This window comes from Loxodonta africana, chromosome X (genome assembly GCF_030014295.1).
Source record: "Loxodonta africana isolate mLoxAfr1 chromosome X, mLoxAfr1.hap2, whole genome shotgun sequence".
In the NCBI taxonomy this organism is placed as follows: Eukaryota; Metazoa; Chordata; class Mammalia; order Proboscidea; family Elephantidae; genus Loxodonta; species Loxodonta africana.
In genome coordinates this window covers 120,341,551-120,367,453 of record NC_087369.1, presented here as the reverse complement: position 1 = coordinate 120,367,453, position 25,903 = coordinate 120,341,551, and the positions used below count along the sequence as shown (strand labels likewise).

Genomic DNA, 25,903 nt, shown 5'->3' with positions numbered 1-25,903 from the left:
GACACAGGTGTGTCTTCATCTCTTTTTTCATCCTCTGTGAGGAATACAGGGTTGTCACATCTTTAGTGACTGAGTGGATGAATGAATAAAAGCTACCTTGTTTTAGAATCCTGGAAGTTTTGGAGCTTGAAAGGAACATTGGGATCATTTGGGTTATTCTCCTCATTTTATACACGGATAAATGAAGGCTTTAAAAGGGAGTTAAGGAGCCTTAGTGGCGCAATGGTTAAGTGCTCGGCTACTAACGGAAAGGTTGGCAGTTTGAACCCACCAGCTGCTCTGTGGGAGGATGATGTGGCAGTCTGCTTCTTTAGAGATTTACAGCATCGGAAACCTTATGGGGCAGGCCTATTCTGTCCTATAGGGTCGTATGAGTCAGAATAGACTTGATGGCAGTGGGTTTGATTTTTTGTTTTATCAGAGAGTCCATACATGGGAATGGAATGCAGGTCTTACCACCATACTACATTGCTTGCTGTCATCAAACTGTGTGTGTTTGTGTGTGTGTGGGGGGGGGTATGTGTGTGTGTGCATGTGTGTGTGTGTGCATAAGAGAGAGGGAGAATTAGGGCTGGAGGTGTGTGGAGAGCATATGCCAGATAATAGGTGTGGTTAGTAGGAGCTTACTCAGATTATTTTCTAGTTCAGAGTAATACGAGCTTTCTAGTGATGGGAACTCGAGGGATAGCACCTCTTTTCCATCTTTACCATGCTTCAGCTGCTGCTGTCTGGATGGATGAGTCTTTGAATACACATTCTAGCTGGAGGCATGTTGGCTTTATTTTTATATAAAATTTACATTTTCATTTTTATGTGTCGGGTATAGGAAGAAGAAAAAGCCATTTGTCAATTCATTTCCAAAAAACACTTTTGTGAGGAGATGAGCACTTGAACATCTAAAACAGCAGCTACTTTTAGAAAAGGTTATGGACCTTTTCATTGTTGATCAATAGGCACAATTAGCATTCTTGGAAGTCAGCAGTTAAGAGAAAATAACCAGTATTTTAAAATCACTTCGCCATGCGTCTTACGTGGGATTCTAGTCACCCTATTTGTATTGCTAAAATGACTATTAAGAGTTAAATATTAAAAAAAAAATAACAGATTGCAGTTATAATGCATTTCAGCTTGATGAGGCTTTAAAAGTATGATTTAAAATGGCTGTTCATTTTCAAATGAAAACCGTAAGGTTTGGGGAATCTCTGTTTCAATCCCAGAGTCTGTAACCTTTTTTAATTTGGTGTGGTGACCTGGGGATTTGTGTCACTGAGCAAAGATTCTAATCCTGGATACTTGCATTTATTGGGCTTCTTTCTCCTCAGGGTTGAAGTCTTTCCTGGTGATAAATGCGGTGCTGAAAGAGCCGCAGTCACTCTTCCAGAGACTAGGGCACCATTCAGTGAACTATAAAAGTAATGCAGAATGACAATTAAAGTAGGGCATTCTCTGGTACCTTCGGGGCCTGACAAAGTGGAAGTATTCAACTTCTGATGTGTTAAACTTATTAACATGCAGACATAATGACACATCACCCACCCAGAAGTCTCACTGGAAACCTCACATGTCCAGAAGGGAACTGAGGACAGGAAAGAAGTTGTAAGCAAAGACAACTCCTGAGCAGATAAAAACAAACAAACAAACAAACAAAAACCAAAACATTGCACCAAAGTCCATATATGAAAGATCGTGTCATTTTCCTCTTAGGACAACATCTCAGCTCTCTACCTAGAACTTATTAACTCTTATTTTCTAGACTATTCTAACAATATTTATCTAGTTTTCAAAAACACAGTAGATTTGGAAGCATCAGACTCAAAATGGAAGGGGAGCTGCTTTGGGTATATGAGCAGCACTGAGAAGTAACAGCTGAGTGATAAAAAGTTGGTGAGGGACATAAAGTAAAAGTTAAAGACAAAAACTCAAAAGCACAGTGCTCTGAGGGTCCATTGAGTATGCAGGCCAAGTGTGCATAGTATAATAATTTACGTTCAAAGAGATGATCCTAAGTAAGCAATAAGAGATTAAATTATACCTTTTATAATCTATTTTATGGACGGGAACTGTACGATACATTTTATAAACAAGGCAGAATAGTTGGAGTTTTACATCAAGGTTTTAGTACTTCAGGGGAAAACTCAGCTATCCAGAATTATGTATGCTCTGAGGGTTTCAGAAAATCAAGATTTCATTAAACCTAGACCAAATGAGAAGCCTGCTCTTAGTGAATTCTCAAATAAAGACTTCTAGGCAGAGAAAGGATTTGAGAGAAATACATTAAATGATAAGAAAGTGATTCTTATTTACCTTTGAGACTGAAAATAAAAGTTTGCCCTAGACTCATTTTTTTTTTTAATGTCAAAATTCGGGTTTTCAGGAACAAATGTTGTTCTTGTCTCTTTGCTGTGTTCCTGTGTTAACCTGGCTGTCTCATTAGAGATAGGGACATTTCCTAGTGAAATTAATGTGACATTTAGGGAAAAATTTCCCTCTCAAATGTTTCATGTTATTTGCCATTTAGAGTGCTTAGAGAGGGGATTGGAATAATGTCAAGCAAATTTTTGATTAAATAAGGCTAACCATGAGCCAATACTTTCATGCAAAAAAGAAAATCTCCTTTATTATTGTTTTAAAAAGTATATTTCTGCTGAGGTTCTTTACCCTATACTGACAAGATCTTGGCAGATAATCTGACAAGAGGGGTGCCATCTTCTAAACACCTGGGCTTGCCTTAAAAAACACAGCACATCAGGTCAAAGTCTGTCACCAGGCTTTTGCTCAGGACAGTTATTCTTCACCTTGGATGTACATTAGAATTACCTGAGAAGCTTTTTAAAAATACCAATGCCTGGGCCCCACTCCAGGCCAGTTACCTCAGAATCTCTTGGAGTGGGGGCCTTGGCATTAGTATTTTTAAAAATAAAATTCCTCAGGTGATTCCAATGTGCAGTCAAGACTGAGAACCACTGGCTTAGTGTATGCAAACTATTCATTACCAAGAGATTATTTCCTGCTCACTCTCTGCTTCACCTGAAGTATGAAGATATTTGCTCTTTCAGTGCACAGGGGTTGAGTTTGACCACACACCTTGAACCAGTACAAGCTAGAAAACTTGATGTTGGTATATATAGACCCAAATATAATTGGCTATCTATGGTCAGTTAGCTCAGTTGTTTGGAATGTAGTCCTCATGAAGCCAGAATCATGCATTCCCTCCAATTAGAATAAATTCTGTTGCATAGGTTGTTCCCATAACTGCAACCAAGCTGCTTCACAAAGAGACCTGAGACCGATTACAAAGGCAAAAGAGAATGAATGAATCAGCAGGGCCTCATTCACTATGGGAAAATTAGTTCTAGGAACCTGCCTCATTGACTAGTGCTTCTAATTGCTTAGAATGCCGCATGGACCATCTGCCCATTGTGGTTTGACAGGGTTTGGGGAATGGAATATTTACATTTGAAGGCTTGGGCCTACAAGAATGGGTGGTTTATTCTTTGAGAAGAAAAGAAAGGAAAAAAAAAAAAGGAGAGAGAAAGAAGTATAGAAAGGGGATAAGCCTCAATGATTCTCTCCTACCTACCGTGGCAGATCATGTCAGACACATCTGCCCGGGGTTCACTGAACTGTATCCCAGAGAGAGTGACTTTGTCTTCTTTTAATTTAGTAACTGTGAATGCAAATCCTCATGGTGAGATATATTTACTCCATTTGGGCTAAGGAGTAGTACGGTCATCAGGGATAAAATTTGTATGGTTTTGCTTATGGGCCCTAACATGTAGTTCTGGCACCACAGAGCTCCATATTTGATACGCAGTGCACACAGTTTGGGCCATCCTCGTAAGCGAAATTACTTAAAATATTCTACTTCAAAACTGACTTCTTTAACATGACAGTAGCCTGGGATGTTGCTCTTGCTTTTCCTGCAAAATCAGTACCCTCTCGATTTCCTTTTGTAATCTGTGTGTCTATCTACTTTCTTGAAAAAATGATTTGGTAAATTTGGAGGCTGAGCTGGAAAAGGGACTACTGTTTTGTTGCCTGAATGAGGTCAAACTCCTGATCCTACTTGGGGTTTCATGTTCTGCTGAAAGCAGGGTGTGAGGATTGCTACCTGAGTTGTGATGAATGCAGTTGAAATTCTCTTTTGGACTCATATTGTATTATACCTACTTTCTAGAGGAGGAAACGGAAGCACACAGAAGTTAAGTAATTTGCCCAAGATTTTACAAGGAAACTAATAATTGAACTGTGCTGAGTGCTTAACTAGTTCCATACTTGAACAGGATAGCATGCTTTTATGGGAGGCCTGGCAGGCTTCTACTTGTTAAATTAGATCTCACACTGAATATCATAGAAGAGTACATTTAACCAACATCATTTTTGCCTTTAACATTGATACAACAACTAAATGATTGGTAGTTGACTGACAGATTGCTTGATTCATTGATAACCTCTACCGGCAAACACTTAGAATGTATTCCCAGCACAGTTTTAAGTTTGCCTCTTCCTCCTATGGTTGTTTGCAACAATGTCAACATTCATTTTCTTATGAACAAATTAGAAACGAACTGACCCATTTGATTTTTACTCTCCCAATCCATTCATCCCAAAAGCACCAATAATTAGTTGTGGTTTACATTAAAGGGGATTTTACCTCCTAGATAAAAGCAGTTGTGAGTGGACATTACAGGCCTATCTTCAAATAAGGGGTATGGGGGGTATGATGATGCCTGGGTAAGTGTAGGACAATGTTGGGATTTGGTTTACTCCCCAATCTTCTCTCCTACTTTCTCCTACCATCCCCACCACTCCCGTCCCCACCTACTCTAGGTACTTAGTTTCCCCACCCTGACTGCTGGCTGTTTGGTGCCCATGTGGTGGCTAGATCTGATATTACCTGTCCTGTTTGCTCCTCTACCAAACTGTGAGCTCCTTGAGAACAAGGGCTGCATCCCTGATTTCTAAGAGCCTAGTTAGTACAGTTAAGGAAACCCTGGTGGCATAGTGGTTAAGTGCTACTGCAGCTAACCAAAAGGTCAGCAGTTCAAATCCACCAGGTGCTCCTTGGCAACCCTATGAGGCAGTTCTGCTCTGTCCTAGAGGGTTACTATCAGTCAGAATTGACTTGATGGCAACAGGTTAGTACAGTTAATGTCTGAGATGTAGTTGTCTGAAAGAATTAGAAAATGGCGAACCAGACAAGGAATCTGCTATATTGTTTGTTAGGAAACTCTTGTGTTTCCTTTTCTAAGTATCCTCAGCTGAAGTGATTTCAGGGGCCCCTAAAGAGTGGTGGAAATTTCTGGTACAATGGCAGGAGGCAGAAGGAGATGTCCTTGGATATTTTTAGTTGATACAAAAGTTCAAAGAGAGTAGTTTTGGTGTAAGACCCACTTTACTAGGACATTGATTTACTTCAGTATAGACTTTTCCCAGGGTTCCACCCCTTCTAAGGCTGTCTTCCTCCAATCCGCCCAACGAGGTGCTCCTAAGCTGTTTTCCCATCCCTTTTATCTGGCAGGTATTCTGCATTTGCTTTTGTAAAGCCTTTATTCAGGCAATCTGCTGTAACCAGATTAGACACTGGTGTTTTAATGATAGAAGCTGAGACAGGGGTTTGCTTGAAGCTTTGTGTTTCACATGAAAGGCTTTGGGACCCCCTGTGTACTGCCCTTCACCTCTGTTTCAGGGATAATACTTGTTTGCTTTTATATCTTTGATAAAACAAAGACCTTTCTGTATAACCATTGCTGAGCAAAATGTCTTAAAACCAGGGCTTCGAATCAGTTCTAAATGGTTCCGTTATGGCCAACGGAAACAAGGCAAGCTTTGAACCAGTTCGAAGTGGTTCAGTCATGGCCCACTGAGAAAGGAGGGGAGCTTATGTGTTGCATATTAACCAAATCTCTTGTGGTTTGGCTTTTGACCTAAGTAGGAAACAGGCAGCAGTGCCCGCTCAAAGATAGCAGGAGACTGTGCCACTTTGAATGTGTGTCGCTCTCCACAGCCCTGCCAATAATCCCATCTCCCGCATCAGGGGAAACTAATTTTTGGGAGATTGGATTATGGGCAGATGGGATTATTGGCAGGACTGTGGAGAGCGACACATATTCAAAGTGGTGAGGTCAGCCACCATCTCTGAGCAGGGCACAGCTGCCTGTTTCCAACTTGGATCAAAAGCCCAAGCGCAAGAGGTTTGGTTGCTTTGCAACTCATGCTGCCCTTGTTTCAGTCAGCCCTGACTGAACCGCTTCAAATAAGTTTGAAGCCCTGCCTTGTTTCCACTGGCCATGACTGAACAGTTTAGAACTGCTTAGAAGCCCTGCTTAAAATAAAGGGAAGTGCAGAGTTTAAATTCACAGTGGGAGATTACCTTGCTTGTATTTCCATACCTATGGAATAAATATTTCAACATGTTAATTACCTACTACTAGTAAAAATACCTTTGAACTTCCAGTCAAGTCGATGGGTACAGAATTGTGTCCACTGGGGAATGGGAAGCAATTAGTTTCTGTAAAGATTGGGGGTCATGTTGTATCTTCTTCATGAGCGGTTGCATGGTCAGTAGCCAGCCATATTCTGGGGAATGTTTGTGTCAAGTCCATCTTGGTCTGTAGATGAGAGATGTCTCCACAGAGTCCCCAGGGCCCCAAGGAGGTGGGAAGCATTCCTCTGGCTGTTGCCCTACGATGGCCTTGGTTTCCAATTCATTAATTACTTCTTGCCCAGTTCAAAAATTCCCCCTAAGTAGCACAGTTTGACTCTTCTCATGAACCATCTATGTAACTTTTTAAATCTTTTTTTTTCTCCCATTTTAGACTGAAAACTATTCTTTTGACTCCAACTACGTGAACAGCCGAGCCCATTTAATCAAAAGGTATGTTGGTTTGCTTGCCTTTTTTCTACAACTTGCATCTTTTGTATCCACTTCTCCACTTTGTTGCGTCACTAAATTTAATATAAAAAGGAAATTAGATTACAATTTTTAAACCATGCCTTTTTCAGATTTTAAAATGAATAACTTCTGCTTATTGTAGAAATTTTGGAAAATTCAAAGAAAGGATAAAAAACTAAATAAAAATTGCTGGTAATCTCATCATCCAAAGGCAATAGTTGTTGGCATTTTATCAGATTTCTCTACATCAAAATGGATGTATAGACACTCACATTTAAAAACAAACTGGGATCATGTTAAAATACGGTTTTGTGTGATGATTTAGAAATCTAATATTAGAAAATACTTTTAAAAATCTTGTTGGTGTAAAAATTCTTGTTGCTCTTCACTTTATTTAAATGGAGCTTTTAAAAAAATTTTTTTTTCATGTGGAATTTCCAGTGAGTTTCATGATTGCTGTTACTTTGACAACTTTGAAATCATTTTAAGGGTATTTTAATGACAGATAAACTAATACCTTATCTTTTTAAATACTGTATAGATGAGGGAGGGAAAGAAAAGATATTTGCCTGATTCAATACTTCTTAAAATATTTAAGGGTAATTCAAATGAAACATTCAAAGTTGAGATTTGTGTGATTGAACGGCCATAAGTCAGCTATGCACAGAGCCACAATGTATGTGAGTACAGAGCTGAAGACTCCTAAGGAAGATTCCAGTCTGGGCACTAAAGCAGGCTAATGAAGGGCAGGACAAGAGGCTCAGAAATACCTCTAAGAAGGGAGAGCTAAGCAAAGCAGAGAGCTTCCCATGCAGAAAAACCAGTACTGACCACTCAGATAATGCCTTTATTACTACTTCATGTAAATAGCTTCTTGAATGGTCCAGTGGTTATTCTGCAGCTAAAATTGAACTTCCGAGTGTATTTGTTAAAATAATAGAAATGAAATAGAGAGGCAAGCAGGTTATATTACAGCTTCAGTATAGGAGGCCTGAAAATTCTATTATTTTGCTGGCTTTCATCCCATGAATTTATATCATCAGAAGAATACGATCCAAGGTAAAAACTAGCTTGTTGTGCAGGCAACTTTAATCCATATCTAATTTAATTTACTATGCTGAAGTAGCCCCTGAAAACATGCTAGCTTTATCTGTGTTGGTCTGGGATTGCTTATGACCTTAAGTGATGATCGTTAATCATCTGAAAACAGATATCCCAGTATTACCAGTCATTGAGTAGTTGTGAATTTTTTTGAGAGGTTGAAAGCAATCCATTTTGGATATTTTTCTTGGCCCACGTAATTAAAGCAAAAGTGAGGAATTCAAAATTATCCAACTAATTTGGCTTAGGAGGAAAAAAAAAACTCTTTACATGCACTGATTAGAGTGACTTTGCAGCAGAAATCTGTTTTGTTGTTTCCTTCATTAGTATGGTTATTTTCAAAAATCCTTTAAAAAAAACAAACTTCTGGTAAAAACAGTGACTTGCTTTATCCTCATAAGTCCCTTTGGCCAGCTCTGGGTACCTGGAAATTCTATGGCCAACTTAAATTGATAGCATGAGCCTGATTTTCGTAGCCTGGCTGAAAGCTGAAACTCCCATGGACCCTGACCATCACAAGTTAGCCCTGAATACTCAATTCACAAGGAAAACTGATGATATGAAAACTTAGGTTCGGTCATTTAGCTTCTGGGATATGTGTACTTTCACAGCAGCTTTGGGCTCACTGGAAACCTCTGATTTTGATTAATTAAATGCTTTTTGTTGACACACACATATACACGAAATGCCACAACCTGGACTTAATTGGCTCCTGGTGGAAAAGACTCCTGATGTTGCCTGAAATGAAAGATAGCAGCTTCTACCAGGGGCCACCTTGATTAAGAGGAAACATGTGAAAGCTCAGGTAGACATGCATTTTTGCCAGGTCCTGTTTATTGAACCACAAGGGCTTTGGAAAACCGCAAAAACCCTGAAACTTACGGGATGGATTGAGTTTTGACAAAGCACAATATCTGGGAAGATATCAGGAATATTGTGTACTCCGCTTTTCCAGGGACTAACCATTTTAAATGTAAAATGTGTGGAAAATGTTAAAAGAGAGCAGTGACTTAACACCAGGTGATAAAACCATGTAAAGCGTGTTCAGATAGCTGATAGTAATGTTTGAAGGGGATGTCACTATATGTGAGTTCTTGAAGATCCATTTATATGCATGGAAAAAGTTCCAGGCCAGGAAATGCTGAATTAGATTATCAGTTTTACTTTAACTATCAAGTTCTTGTTTCTTCAATGCCAATCCAAGTGCAGTCCAACTTTGAGAACTTGTTTTCCTCTCCACTTTCTACTCGTTCATAGATGCTTCTTGGACCCTTCTCTTTGACATTCTTCAGCAGTTTGTTCACCTTCTTGGCTAGACTGTTTACCATAGATTTCTTTTTCTCTCTTACCTCTCTCTACCTTGGGTAGTTGAAGAGCAGCTACCATTCTCCATCTCTGGTTCTTCCCTGCATCAGCTGAAGTTCCTTCTAGACACACTCAAATTAGAATGATTTAAGGAAAATTTATTTACAAAGGCTTGGGCAAAGCTAGGGAACCAAAAGGGATACTGAAGTATTCTGGCACAAAGAACAGTAGAGGAGCTAAAAATGCTTGTGAAAGGGCTAGGGAAGGGAGCATTCAGGGAATGTTGACTTGAGAGGGACAGCGACTTCCTGTTGGTAGAGGGATAGTCATGAAGTGACACTGCAGGGAGGGAGCTGAGGGAATCAATGCCTTGACATTACTTCCCTCCCTCCCTCTGATCTCCACTGGCAAAACTCATTGGAAGATCAGAGGGCAAGGAAGTTCTCATAGGCACAAGTCAAGGTTGAGAAGGGTGGAGACTAGATGTGGAAGGGAAAAGGAAGGAAAGATATAGTTAACAGATATATAGATAGAGACATATGGCACATTCCTCATAATCTTCTGCATTGCATTTCTGGAGTTTTTTTCAGAACGTCACCTGTAACCTGCAGGTGTACCCAAGGCTTCTGTGAGAGTTCCAGATTAACAAGCCAAGACAGTCTGCAGTTTCTTCGGGATGGGCTTCCTTACTGCTATGTTTGTTTCCTTGCAATCTTCTTGGAGCAAGGAAGGCCAGCAGAGGTGCTTTGCCCCTGCTGCAATGCTCTCCTTCCCCATGCCATTATTCTGTGCTGCTGTCCAATATTCACTTCTGTGGTGCTTTTGGAGCAGTGTCAAGCAGGGCATGAGGCTGTAGCTCAAAAAAATAAAGCAGGAAATGAACAAGGCACTGAAGCAGTACGGAAAGGAAAATGGGCTTGGGCTTTGAGACCGTGCATAATGCTTTCCACTTCCACACAAATTGCTCTGGAGTTTTGCAGTGCCTGGTATGGTGCCTTGTATATAGCAAGTCCTTGGTTCATGTTTACTGAATGAATGGGGGAAAGAGGCCGATGAAAACCTCACCATTTTCCCATTAAAAAAAAAAAAAACTAGCACTAAACTTCCCTGTAAGCCAGCGATTTCAGAACTTTAGTGTACATTAGAATCACCTAGGAGCCTTGTTAAATGCAGAGCCTCTAGCTCTATCCCCAGACAATCCCCAGTTTTAACAGGTTCCCAAGGTGATTATGATACAAGTGGTTTGGGAACCACTCTGGGATCTTCCTTAAATATAGTTACAATAGTCTTTTGACTCTCCCTTCTCATTCTTACTCCTATATTGCATTCCCTGGGTATGTGGTGGAAACCCTGGTGGTTTAGTGGTTAAGAGCTACATCTGCTGACCAAAAGGTCAGCAGTTCGAGTCCACCAGGTGCCCCTTGGAAGCTCTATGGGGACAGTTCTACTCTGACCTATAGGATCATTATGAGTTGGAATCAACTCAACGGCAACGGGTCTGGTGGGCATGTGGTGTCATCTACCAGGAAGATTTGACAGTTTCTTTCAGATTCTTCTGTCTTTTGGAAAATAATTCTAATATTTTGAAGGGTAAATGTGGGTTACCATTTGAGTAATGTTCATTCATCAAGAATTAACTGAGTAACTATTGTGTGCAGAGCCCTGTTTTCAGTGTTTTTCAAACAAACTTGCCCTTCTGTTGGCCACCAGAGCAGTAATAGAAACATTAACGTTTACAATAGCATTGCAAACAGACACCCCCAATTTATTGCCCCACGAAAGTTGATTTAAAAGTCTTTCTTCTCCCAAGAGGTACACAGGTGATATAGCAAGTGAAATCAGCATTCTTTATGCCTGGCATAAATTGTTATTTGTTTTGGGTGAGTAACCATTTAAACCAGGCTCTTTTATAATTTGCAGCATCTTGCTCACTGGGACTTAAACTGCCTTACGCAAATCCATTCATTAAGCCACCATTGAATGTCTTTATAAGATCAGAGTAAGTGGTACTTAGTTTGGCACATGGGCAAACTGATCTTTAAATAAGTCAACTATACCAAGATTGGGATGGGGCCTTATATCCCTTGTTTTTTCTTCCAGTAATACATAACTTCTCATTTTCACACTACCAGTCTTCGATCCCATGAATTGTTTTATTGTTCCTGTCTATTCTGCCAAAAAAAAAAAAAAAACCCACAAAAGCTGACGTGGTTTATAATATTAAAGTGCCTATACAAAGGATGATTAAATTAAAAAGACAGATCCAAAACCAATTAGGAAAAGCTGGACAGAGATACTTGGCACCCAGAGGGGTAATTCACTGCAATTAAACATTATATTTATCTTGAAGCTTTTGAGAAGTCAAGACAAAATGGTAAGTACATTGAGTCATATAGTTCTCATAATCCAGTAAACGAAGGATAAACATTTGATAGGAGGAGAACATTTTTTTTCCTGTACCTGAGTTTTAGGAGAAATTAACATAATGGGCAATGCCTGGCTATAGCTCACAGAAGATGTAGAAACATTTTAAAAATATACATTTCCTATACCAGTGGCGTAGTGGTTAAGTGCTATGGCTGCTAACCAAAGTGTTGGCAGTTCGAATCCGCCAGGCGCTCTTTGGAAACTCTATGGGGCAGCTCTACTCTGTCCTATAGGGTTGCTAGGAGTTGGAATCGACTTGATGGCACTGTTTTTTTTTTTTATATCAGTCCTATAAAAGACTATGAGAATAATATTGAATTGTAATTCAGTGAAGGCATTACTTTCTGGAGTAATGATAATATTAAACGATAACCATTTATTGAGCATCTGTGTGTACCTGGTATTTCATGTACAGTATCTCAGTGAATCCTCAAAATGACCTTGTAAAGGAGGTTTTGATGAATACATTTTACAGACAAGGCTATTAAGGCTCAAAGACATTAAATATCAGACCCAGGATCACATAGCTAAAGTGGCAGATTAAGGATTAGCACTTGGTCTAACTACTCCAAGTTCAGTGCCCTTTCCGCTACAGTCTGGAAATCTAACATATTACAGGAATAGAGTTTTAAAAACCTACAGCAGTGATTCTCAACTGGGGATGATTTTGCCCCCAGGGGGTATTTAGCAATGTTTGGAGACATTTTTGGTTGTCATACCTTGGGTGCCGGGGAGTGCTACCAGCATCTAGTGGGTGAACATCCCACAAGGCACAGGACAGCACCCCACCCCCAGCAAAGAATTAACTGGCCCCAAATGTCAATAATGCTGAGGTTGAGAAACCTTGCTTTAAGGTATGATTAATTGCATTGCTCTTAGACTATATCCCTCACCATTATATGTATCAACCAAGTTTTGGCCACTGCTGAAGTGCAGTCAATTCAGGGTTGAATTATCTGGCTTTAAGTGCCAATTTTATGTTGTGGATTAAAGAAAGCCCCATATGCTTCAGATACCAGATACGCAAGTTGAAAAATTAATATTTGTTTTAAGAATGTAGAAGCCATTAATATATTATCATCCAGGCAGGTCATTTCATTTCTCCCAAGATGCAGGGGTGCCAATATTTTTTCTTAAAAACAAATTTTGAATCTATTCAAACTGTGAGATTAATATTTACAGGAAGCCCTGGAATCTGTGCCATAAAGCTGGAAAATTTGAAACACTAGTAGCTAATCCTTCAATGTTTTATAATTTTTGCCCTTTCTACTTAAAAAAAATAGCAGCTGCCCTTTTCGACCATAAAAGCTCTATAGAATGATTGGGTTTTGAATAGAACTGTGTCCTGGTGGGTCCACAGGTTTGAGTTAGCTGTATTACATAATTTGGAGGAGCTGAAAGTGCTGGCCTATGGAGTGATTTTCATTTTACTACAGTTGATGCTCAGTTATCCTTTCTGAAAATAATTAGCAAACAGGCCGATGATTCACTCTCTCATCACTCTCTCATACTCTTCCTTTTTTTTTTTTTTCTATAATTACGGCTTTCCGGTTACTGCCCTCTTGATCTTTTCCTTTTCATATTCAGGGCAGCAAGCATTCCACATCCAGGCTGGTCATATATTAAAAACCTGCTGTGATTCCTCTTGACTAAGGGATGGAGATTGACAATGTATCCATTGTGTCTGTGGCATAGCTCTCCATCATATATCCTGAATATTCGTATCAAAACCTCAAAGAGCCTGGCCTGTAGGTGTTCAAGGTGGAGCAGACCACACATGTTTGCAGTGTCATCTCCACAGGACTCCTTTTTTCAGAGGGATAGTAAGTCTGTTGGGGCTTGTCCTAATTCATAAGCATGTCACTGTACCTAGTTGAGACCACAACACATTTTTTTGAATGTGCCTTTGCTACTTCCTCACTGACTAGGGAATGGATATAACCAGTCAGTAGGTATTTCGGATACATAATTTATGGTCCACGGTGTAGCACAGCTGCAGATGCTGATAGAACATACTATTAGAATAGCAGGTAGGTCCTCTATGGATGCACCTTATTTATTATTTTCTATTCCGTAAGAAATGGCATGGGGCTCTTGGACAGTATGCTCAGTGTATTGTGTGGTGGATTGATTTTTTTTTTTTAACAAATGCAAGAAACATTTACCCACAAACTCGTGAGCTGAAAATTTTCATGTTCTTAGCATGGCTACCCCTGTAGTTATATTGGTGCTCACTCTGGTTCTCACTTTGATTTTACCTTCCATTCACCAAGGCGCTCCTCTTCTTAGCTTCTCCCTCTCCTCTTTTTCCTTGAATCTTTCTCAGTTAAAATGGATGTGGGTTATCCGATACTGATATCCTTTCTATTTTAGTTGCACCATCTTGATTTCTGCCATTTTTGCCTTTTCCAGTTGATTAGTAGCCTCCTTTGGAGAGGCAATATAGCACAGTGGTTATGGGTCCAGGCTCTGGAGGTAGATTGCCTGGTTTGGTCTTAGATTTGCCACATTTTACCAGCTGAGTGGCTGTGGGCAAGTTATTTAACTTCCATGTGCCTTAGTTCTTCATCCGTAAATGGGAATATTAATAGCATCTTTCTCTTAAGGAGTTGTGATGATTAAAAAAAGGTGATTCATGAGAAGCACTTAGAACAGTGCTTCATACATAGTAATTCCTCAGTAGACATTAGCTATGATTATTTTCCTTTGCATAAGAAGAGAAAAAACTTCTGAAATTATGACATTCTTTTAGGGGTGGTCCTTTCGGATTTGTAGCTTCTTCCACCTTGCCTGTAGTAGTGCATCGAGGATAAGTGAATGAAAATATTAGCTGCATCAGCACCCAATAGTGGGAACCTCTCTATTGAGTTGAGTTCCATTATCTATAAATGGAAATTTCTCTTCCTCTTACCCCTACTGTGTTGGGCAATCCAGCCCCAGTTGGCCTCACTACAGAGCTGACATCATCCTGGCTCTGAAAGATTTTTTTTTAAGTCACATCTATCACAGTTGTAAACTATCATTCTTTTCAACCCAGCAGCTCCACCTTCAAGGACTTAGAGGGCAACAGCCTGAAGGATAGTGGACATGAGGAGAGCGACCAGACTGACAGTGAACATGATGTCCAGCGGAGCCTGTATTGTGATACTGCTGTCAATGACATGCTGAACACCAGCGTGACCTCCATGGGATCTCAAATGCCTGATCATGGTAAGGGCTGGTTAGATGTAAGTTACACAGTGGACTCCGAGGAACCCAGAATGTTTGCAGGCACATTGTATCACCTTACTCTAATGAACGTATTATCAAGATGTCCATTGAGCTAATATCTCAGCAGCATGTACAGGTTTTCGAGATGTCCTGATGGCTAGCCAGATTCTTCTTTACCCTCCCAGAGTGGATCCCTTAGGAACGTAAAATGTTCAGGCATTTTAAAAGCTGACTACATATACATATTGCATATATTCTCTTCAGTAATAACTGTACTGAGCACATAGGAAATGAGTGGATTCCTTCTCACCAGGAATAAGTGCCTCTTTTTGCTTTACTACATGAATTCAACTGATCAGTTGAGTCGCAGAGAATATAACGCTAATGAGACCAAACAGGTGGGTCTTATTTTCATATCAGGCTGGTTAGCTTCACCCAGAGAGATACTGTCTTCTCTGACCACAGATTGAATACTCTTTACTGAGAATAGGAAGCCCATATCCTTCCCATTTTGTCCGTGTAGATGCTATACCAAATTCCTCTAGCTACCACACAAATCCATGCTGTTCGTCATAGGAGGGCTCAGGGTAAGAGAATGTGTAAATCAGTCTACTATTGAGGAAAACACCTCAAAGCACATGTCATGAGCAGCATCCTCGTGTGTGGAGAAGATAGCATTTTTGTGAATTTAGCCACACATGCTTCAGCAAGAGGAGCTATTTAAAACAGTGCTAGGCATAAACCAGGTTATAAAAACATTAGCAGAGTTCAGCTAAGGCAGAAACGTTCAATTGGACTTGGGCACAAATGTCATTTTCAATGTTTTACTGATGCAAACATGCTATGCAAAACAGCCTGCCCTTTTCAATTAAGAACTATGAATTCTGCTTGGTGTTTAGGCTCAGTGAAGCTTCAGAACGCTTGGCTATGTCTTGAAAAAGCTAGACTCAAGCTCAGCTGGAAGCCCCACCGCTAAAAGACTTAAAGACGAGAAAACAAAATATGGTGATTATGTGCTGGTCTTCAGCTGTTTCATTTCACTGTAAACATCATTAAATGCTTTTGTTTTGGTTTTGTAAATGAATCCAAAAGAAAAAGAAATGCACAATCCACAAAACAAAATGTTTTCCATAGAAAAAAATTAGTCACTGTCAATTCTATTAAACTGTCTAATCCATCCCCTCCCCAGCAAACCCAAGTGTCAAAGTTTGTAATATGTAGAGGTCACTACCAATTCTGCACTGCTGCCTTCTCTAATTGGTGAGTGGTGACATCCACAGAGATAATACAGTTTCCGGGCAACCTTACTATGACTAAAGATGAAAAAAAAAATCAAACATTTATATAACTGCAACAGAGGCAATTTAATTCTCAGAGGATTAGCAGTGTGTCATAGGATACAGACTGATATGTATCATTTACTAGCCGTGTGTCTCAAAGAAATGCTTTTTCATTTCTATTGGAAAGGGTTTTAGTTAGATGTTTTCTAAAATGAAATGACTCCAGGAAAGGAAGTAGTCGTAATTGATTCCCACTTTATGCCTGACTAGAACAACATCCATTTTAATTTTTTGTCACATTTCTCTAGGAAAACAATATCGGAGGACCGCAGCTAGTTTTTCTGAGGGAGCGTTTCTTACCAGTGGGACATATTTTACACACACACACACCATGTAGATTGGATAATAATGAGAGTATTCTAAAGCAAATGTGTGGCAATATCCTAAAAGACACTCCAGCATATAAGATGCTATATGCATACATATATATACATACATACGTACATTGCTGTTCCATTTTAGCAACACTTTCACATTTTATTTCTCAGTGTTCCATTTGCATGCATGTATATTCATTTTTTTCATTATTCCAGAGGTGGCCAAACCTTGAATCAACCCTTGGAATTGTTCTTTTTAACTTGGGTGAATCATTAAAGTTTAGACATAAAAGGAATTCAGGTCTTATTTATATCTCAGGTTCTACTTTGCGATAGTCCACTATTTCGGAAGCTGTCCATAAAGATATTCTTTTAATTGTAGTGTCCCAAGTCAACTCTGGGCTTGCCACACAGATTGTGTCACCAGTTAATTTGGGATGATTACTGCCACCTCAAACAACAGCAACAATTTCACTTATTAACATCATTGTTAAACCTTCATTCACGTGACAAATATATCTCATTTTATCCTAAGGCATAGTGATGGAAAGGCAATCGCTGGGTGAATCAACTGCTTATTCCTGGTTTCATAACCATCCTAGTTATATTTGTTACAGGGCAGTATGATATTGTTGCTTCGGAGGACTACCATTTTGGAAAGGTGACAAGGGAAAATGGAATATTCTCTTGATTCAGACCTTAACTGAAAGTCTCAAGGATTTCTAGAGTTAAAAAAAAAAAAAGCCACAGGTCTCTTTGGTTCATTGACACTGTGATAGGCATCTTGAACCCAGGTATCCTGAAAACCTGGGGGTTCCAGAGCTGAACTATTCTTGAGGTTTGGGTGAGTGTCTCTGGAGAAGAGTGAGGGTTATGATGAACTTCCCAGACCAACTTAAATCCTGATAATATTTCTTTTAGTCCTTTCAGAACAACTTCCAAGTTGGGCCAATGTCCCTCACACCTTTGTTGGGGAGTTTGCCTCACCTTGAATTTCATGTTTGTAGCTCTCTCTGTGATTTTCTAATTTGCATATTGGTGCAGCATATTTCTTTGCACATATGTGGATGCTTGATTGATGGGGAATCTCAGGATTTTCAAAATAAAGAAAATTTTATGCATCTGTTAATTTTTTTTCCTTGAGGAGGAATGGTTTGTTCAATGAGCTGATATTGTACTGCCAGTGTTTGAGGAAAAAGTACAAACTGTATTTGCTCTTTGTTTTCCGAGAGTCACCTGGACTCTGTTCTCCTTCACATTGCCAAATGTTCCTTTGGGATTTGTTCTTATAACTTTATTAAAGCAAAGAAATGTCCAGTGTAAATGTCAGAGATGTTGCATGACTGTCAGAGTAAAAAGCTCAGTCACAGTTTTCACTCTTTCCTCCAACCTCTCTGAGACTATTCCTGGGAATGGGGACCCAGAATCACTGTATTCAGCTAAATAAGGAGAATATTTAGAAGACTTTTGCACTCAAAGGGCAAAAGTCAGATGTGTAGCCACTGGGAAATTTGGATTTTGTTCTGATTGCCTCAGCCAAACACATTCATGTACTAGATTAGGATGGAGATAGGAGGGAATAGCAAGAATCTCTGCTTTCTGGATTACTATCAATCCTGGTATCATTCTCTACATGCCTAAGCCTAGGTCAGTGGCTTGATGAACTGGCTGAGCTGACTTCCTGGTTGCCAGGTGACTGCATTTCAAATTCACTTGTCATCTACAGTGCCCATAAGCTAACGTGTCTCAGTTTGGTCCCAGTTCTTATTATTGTAGCTGCTCAGAAAAGAAGATGATAGAGAATTCTTTATCCTCCGCTTTCCACTGCTTATTTATTTTTGGGGGAATGCTATCTCTGTGTAGCTCTCAGAGTGCCTTAAGAACAAATACCTGTTGTCACTTGGCAGGCTTTACTACCTGATTTTGTTGCTGTGGTGATTTGGTGCGGAGCTTGAGAGTCACACTCAAGTCTTTTAGCCAATGTCTCCCTTCCCTGGGTTTGAGTTACTTGGTAAAATTGAGTTATTTGGTAAAATCTGGTAGGGACTAACATTTTTTAATGCAATTCTGCAGACATGTCTAAGAAGTGTAACTGATAAGTAGAGTGGTCAAAAGTGCCAGAGGCTCATGGGCTTGTTTGATTGGAGGTATCACCGGGTTTGAATCTCTTCCTATCAGGGTTATCTCTGGCTTAAGTAGTCTGGAGTTAATAGGCTTCTGGCTCCTCCTTGCTTCTTTCCATGACCGTTTGTGATGACTTGGATATCCATTATGCTTATTTAAATATGTATTCCTGATAGGAAATTGGGTTCATGGGGATCATATCCTAGAACTGTACGTAGTAGTCCCAAGCCCATCTACTTTGTTTGATTCAAATCACGATCAGTCTCTCTTACCTTATGATTTTAATTATCGATTATAAATTCATCAGCTGAAAATATGACTATGAGTGCTCTAACAAAACCCAGTGCCGTCGAGTCGATTCATGAGTGCTCTAATATGCACCCAAGTTGGAGTTCAACACTGAATTGTTTTCCCTCCCATACTAATTGATAGCAAATGGAAGCAACACACAAATATTTGGAGTAACATCTATCTGCTTTTCACCTCCAAGCACACCCAAATGCAGTATAATGATTGCTTTATTTCTGGAAGTGTAGGTGCTTCTGCATTTTACTAAACTTGTTTATGAGTTTCATCACCTGAATATCATTTAACGTTTGTTGTGTAAAACATGGATTTGAAGGACTTGATCTGTGACTAATGCCAACTGCTGTTACAAATTAGCCATGAAAATGTTCTGGAGGCTGCACACTATGCAGCCTCGTTTCAACCACAGGTGTATTGAAACATTTACACTTTCAACACTCTACCAACAATGTGTAACTTCCTTTCGTCTTTTAATGAAATTACTTCGTGACTGAACATCCGTTCCTTTATCCTTTTACCTATCCCCCTGACTCACCTCTCACCTCACTAAATTTCCAAACACACGTTTCAATTAGTCTCTTGGCAAAATGGGGAGTTCTCAACGGAGAATATTTTGTGACATTGCAAAGCGGTGTGCTGCTGGGCTCCAGGAATGGTAGTATGACCAGATGTTCACAGAGTAATTGAAAATTCCATTTTATCAGAATAGCATTTGCTGTCAAAAAGTTTTATCTTTACTTCAACAAAGAGGTTGATTAGATCCCCCTGGACCTGAATTAACATCTTTGAGGCTAGATACACTGTTTTGCAATTCATGTGGTTATTTCTCCCCAGGTTTTACTCATACAGAATCTTTTTGAAATGTCATCTTCTTGCAAATATACAGGTGAAAATGTTTAATTACTTGAACAGGAAAATGTATGTGTATACAGTGTAACTATATATGTGTGACTTTTGATCTATTCAGTTTTAGCTTCTTTTACCTTGCTCTCAGGTATGCAATATTCTAATACCAGGCAGGAACAGTCCATGCACAGATATGTATCACTCATTCGTTCAACAGTATTCTCAAGTGCCCACTATGTGTCTGGCTCTGAGAACTTAATGTGTCAACTATTGCTGTTATCAACTGTGAAAATTATCACCTTTTTATCTTTGCTTTCTAGGGTTTACTGATGTGACCAAGGTCAGTTCAATAATGAAATTAATAATTATTATGGAGGTCATTATAAGAGTAGAGCTTGAGACTGTTGAAAAACGTTATTAAATTGTGCCAATGAAACAAGAGAAACAATCTGAGAAGACTGTTAAAATCAAAATGTTATTTTCAATGAGGATATCATAAAAAATTCTTCATTGATGTTCTAATTTGAACAATGTCACATTAGTAAACTTTTTTTTTCCTTAATCTACCTGCTCTGAGGTTGAATTTCCTGTTTACCTTTGGTTCGTGCCACTGTAGGATGATAAATGTATCTCTAACATGCCCAGTTACCTCACTGGTTTGGAGGCACTCCATGCTACTCAGTAATGTCCAGTCCCCACTTTCCTTTGATACTCAGAAATTTTACTCTTTCTTGGTTTCAGCAATGGCTGGGCAGGGGAGATGAGAGGTGAGAGGTGGATGCCTTTATTTATTTCAACTACATTGCTGCACCAGATAATTGGTTTACTTCCAAAGTCTCATTTACATTTTATTAGCTAAACAGTCCCTGGGATAAAAGTTGCCCTTTACTAATGGAAACATCCATGCTCTTAACAGTCATTTGCTAGCATTATTTTGGTGTGGGTTCTTTGGTCAGAGAATTCTTTTAGAACAGGCTACCATCAGTTTCTCCATTAGGACATTAGGAATAATACCAACTGTTCATTTGCTTTGAAGTAGAACTACTATCCCTTTTTTTTTTTGTAATGAAAACATTTTACTGATCCTCTTGAAACTTTTAGTTATCTCCTATTCAATGCCTGTTTTAATTTACTATTATTAATAATTACCTGTGGTAAGGGACTCATTATGATTCATCAAGAGAATAAATGTCAGGGGCTTTCTTGACTGGTTGACACTAAGAATTTCTGTATTTCTAAGCATTTGGAAAGCATTGGAGGATGGAGGCTATATAAAGGGAGCACACTGAACAATTAAGAATTTCATTCTCTAGGAGTTTATGGCCCAATTGCACAAATGATCCAATATGGAATAGACTATATAGGATCAGTGAAGAAATTAATTAAGATGATTTACACTGTAAAGCAAAATGTATTTAAGAGGACACTTTGGTGTAATGGAATCCCTTTGGAAGATTAGCAGAGGCCAGGCCCCAACATGGTATGCTCTATTTGGGTGACTTGCTAGGTGAATGTTTTCCCTTCATGAAAAAGCAAGTTCTATTGGCCTTGATAAATATGGAAATCGCCAATAGAATAGTAGCTAGGAAACTGGTCAAGTTATTTTGTGGGGTCAAATCATATGGACTGCTTCATACACCCAAAAAGCCCATTGAAATATCGAGATTATATTATCTTCTTTTGGTTTTTCATACTATTTAACATTGTTTTGTGTCCTGCCATAACATGGTTAAGAACCATAAATAAACTCTGTCAGAATGGGAAAACATGAATCTATACTTGGATTTAAATATTTGTAGAGTATTTTTTGTGTTCATTTTCCCTTTAGCCCTTTTACTCTGAAATAAACATAGGGAATTAAGGCCAATCATAGTTTTAAAAGCAAAGAATATCAAAATTATGTGTTATTTAATTGTATGAGCAACATGCTTGGGAGATGGCTTTCCTCTCTTATCATGGATACTTTCTGTCATTTCGGTTAGGTCTTGGCCGCAGGTATTTTGATCTCTGTCTTCACCAGAAGGAGCCCTGGTGGCACAGTGGTTAAGCGCTTAGCTGCTAACTGAAAGGTTGATGGTTTGAATTCACCAGCCGCTACGTGGGAGAAAGATGTGGCAGTCTGCTTCCATAAAGATTTACAGCCTTGGAAACCCTAAGGGGCAGTTCTACTCTGTCCTGTAGGGTCACTATGAGTTGGAATTGACTCCATGGCAGTGGGTTGGGTTTTTGGTTTGGTCTTCATCAAATGGTTCATTGCCAGTGAACTTTGGGCCAGGAGAAGCTTGTATGATCCATCCACTTTGGAGAAAGTTACAGCTTTTTGAGAGGAAAATCTTCAGTTTCTCTTCCTGTAAGGTTTACCCCTAATAAAACTCCAGCCATGGAAAAATCACCAAGCACCAGACTGAAAAAGGCTTGAGCTGGCCTTTATGACTATCAACAAAGTTGAGTTTTAGGGGCTTACACACAGGCTCCTCTGGGCATGTTTTGAAAGATCTCACATAATTTAGGCTTATGATTTAGACGGACTTTTAAAGCTCAAGGTGGGTTGACAAAACAGACTCTTGCAACTGGGAAAAATGGAACCCCATAAGCCAATCATTCTGCCACACAGAGAGAATGCAAAGAAGTTCCCATAGTTTGGGCTAAAGAAATTATCAATGAGATCTCAGCATTCAGGGCTGTTTTGGAACAAATCCTTTGGGACTAGACATGTGTGCAGAACACTTGACTTTACTTAAAAGTGTGCAGGTCAAAGATCTCGTGTGTAGTCGGAAGAAGTTACATGCAAGATGGTGTGTAGCAGAGGTGATTTGAAAGGCAGTTGAATCTAGAAGGGGCCAGATTAGTTTATCAGAAGATGAACGCTTTGAGTCTGAATTCACTCAAAGTTTTGGCTAATTAAGGTGGCCTCATGAGAGACGCTTTGTCTTTTGAGAGTCCCTAATAATTAGAAATGATAGTTCTACTCTCTTATCTTCCAGAACAGTTTAGACAACAAATTTGCAAAAGCTGTTAAATCTGAAATAATAGATAACACTGTCTTATCATGAGTTTAGTTCTTTTTACTTTAGTAATATCCACTTTAATGGCAAATGAATTTTTTTTAGGCTCTTGTTTTAGTCTAAAAGAAGGATTTTCAATCTGGCTGAAGTTAGAACCCTAAAAAACAAGTTTATCTCCCCTCCTACCCCAGTTAGTTAAGCCTTAAGGTCTTTTTTCTTTTTCCTTGTAAAAAATACAGATAACATGAAATTCACCAATTCAGCATTTGTCATTTGTACAATTCAGTGAAACCAATTACCAGTTATATAGTGCCACTATCACCAATATCCATCGCCATATTTCCATCCTCATAAACAAAAGCTCAATGCTAGGTAGCCAAAGATCGCCCTCTTTCCCCTTCCCTCCAGCCCCTGGTAACCACTGTTAAACTCTGCTCTCTATATATTTACTTATTTTACGTATTTCGTATTTGTGAAATCATACTATATTTGTCCTTTTGTGTCTGACTTATTTCACTCAGCATGTTTTCAAGGTCCATCCATGTTGCCACGTGTATCAGGACTTCATTTCTCTTTACGGCTGAGTGATATTCCATTGTATGGATGTACCACGTTTTGTTTATTCATTCATGTGTTGATGGACATTTGGTTTTTTTCCAGCCTTAAGTTGTTTCTAATTAATGTCTAGTACCTAGACTCTAGGTCATGCAGGAGTGCTTTGGATAGAAGCAGAATTTATTATGTTGCTTCCTTTTAAAATAGAAATCTGTAGACAAATACTGTTCTAATAACTTGGAGAAACTTGGTCTCCTTAGTTGATAGAAGCATAGCAGCTTTCCAGTCATGAGTTTACAAATTCAAATCCAAACTCAGAGATATATTTTCCAATTTCCGTGTGGCTACTGTCTTTATCTCTAAACTCATATATTCTCCCCCCTTTCTAATTTTAGCTTGGATAATAATAGATGCTTGACAACTTGCTCTCTTCCCTCCTCTTTCAGCCTGTGTGGAGTTTTCAACCCGAGTGAACAATAGAACCTCCCTTTTAATACATGGAAAAGAGAAAGGATGTAGGCTCCAAGATATTTAGACTGGTCAAACTGTTCCAAGGCATCACCGCCTGCTGTTTTTAATCATTAGTGAGGCTGTCAGTTGCTCTAATCTGGGAGGTGAACCAGAAGAATGCTTTCGATTTTAAATTAATTTAAAAATCAGCTTGTTGAAAAAAAAAGTGCCTTCAGCTTGTAAGAGTCAGGTTGCCCACTGCTGATAAAACAAGTCAGATGCAAAAACTGAATCATTATTGATATGAAAAATGTGAACTATTTTAAACTTTGGAAAACTATTATTATTTTTACTAACATTAGCTGTAAAATTTAATCTTTTTAATTCAAAGAGCTGTTTTTTTCCAGAGACATGGTGAATATAAATATCTGTTCAATTTCTTTTTCTAGAAGAAAAACTGATACACCAAAGATTTAAAGACTTTATTAATGTTAGAACACACAAATCAATGGCAAACTCCAGCATGAAGCCTAAAGTGCAAATTCTTTTGCTTGACTCACTACCCATCAAACTGTACATTTTAGAAGTTGAGTGATTATCTGTGAGTACCCTATTACGTATGGGTTTTCTTACACTGGATGATTTTGCTTAGTGGCAAAATGAGAATTCAGAAATACAGTGTCTCTGCATAAAGTGGATTTTAAAGACCTACAGCCAGACCTTTGCACCAACTCTTAACTTAGAAGGTTTCATCATGCCCCTCAGAGCTTCATCAAACACTTTCATATTTATAATTGATATCAACTGAAGTTGAAGGCAAAGAACACCCTTCTTTGACTGAAGAAAACATTACCTTACTTTTGGGTCATAGTTAGCTAGCTGTACGGTAGGTGTACTGAATCACACTAGCCTTCTGCTAACAGAGCAAGTGAGCACTTCCTGAAGGTAGCTGATTATGCAGCTAATGAGTCTGCAAACAGACAGAGAGCCTGGAGCTGGCATCAAGAAACTACCACTCCAAACTAACCATCTCTTATTAACCTTTGGTGTTTCCTTTGTAATACTAATTGGAGACCCCATAAAACTATCTGTTCTGGATCTTTGGTTTAAAATACAATTTTCAAAGAAACCTGACCTACTTTAAGGCTTCCGTTAGCATGGTGTTTCCCCTTGTGAAGGAAAGTGACTGACTTGCCATTTAAGTAAAGTTTGGGTGATTAATCTGTAATGTTCCAGTAATTAAAATGCCAGAAAAACTTGCTTCTGTAGTTGGTATAATTTATAATGCTCTCCAGATTCTGGTGGCACTGAAGTGGGCGGCGGATGTTTCCACCAACATTATGCATTGGAGGTCTTTAGGAACCCATTGCCAGGCTGTAGCCCTGTCTGCTAGACTGTCTGCGTTCTGCTTGGGAATTCCTCCTGATTGCCTGAGGGAGTTGGAGGTATATTTTCCTTCCTTTCTGCGGGATGACTAGCTAAGGAATGAACATTGGGAGGGAAATGTCTTCTAAATTTAAGAGCTGTTTAACTCAAAAGTTATCAAGTGGACCCACCCAGCATTCAGACTGTTAGATTTGCATGATGAAGATGGAGGAGCAGCACTGCTTGCTACTGGGGTCTCCCATCCCACTCCCTCTTTGATATTTTCAACACCCAGAATTCTGTTATTGAGCATACACCATTGTGAGAAGAGTGTTGAAAGCCTATTGGACACATACGTTGATCCTGGGCTTTTGTTTATCCTTCTACGCACATTTTAGTGCCTCTTTTTTCTCTTGTTTGTTCTAAATAAAAACTACCTGAAATAGATGACTTAATGGTCCCAGGGGCCAGAATCTCTGGATGAGGGATAGACTGTTAAAGAAGTGATATTTGCAAAGGTAGACATTGTTTTGTTTGATTCAGAAAAGGGGTACTTCTCCCAGATGCCTGATTAAAATCATCTAGGATCCCATAGGGATTAAAATACCTGTACCAGAAATGCAGGCACAGAGCCTAATATTGTACTTGCAGCCCTGC

At 39.1% G+C, this 25,903-nt stretch overlaps 1 protein-coding gene across 3 annotated transcripts in view; it reads left to right on the top strand.

Moving 5' to 3' along the window:
- The window catches only part of PCDH19 (protocadherin 19), a 113,690-nt gene that overhangs the window by 51,916 nt on the left and 35,871 nt on the right, over positions 1 to 25,903 (top strand). For 2 of the 3 annotated variants that reach the window (XM_003420019.4, XM_023538882.2), the window contains 2 exons: positions 6,819 to 6,877; positions 14,766 to 14,938. In XM_003420019.4, the coding sequence (XP_003420067.1) occupies positions 6,819 to 6,877; positions 14,766 to 14,938 (232 nt within the window). The remainder of the gene's footprint in view (positions 1 to 6,818; positions 6,878 to 14,765; positions 14,939 to 25,903) is intronic. The other variant, XM_023538880.2, reaches the window with a different exon arrangement.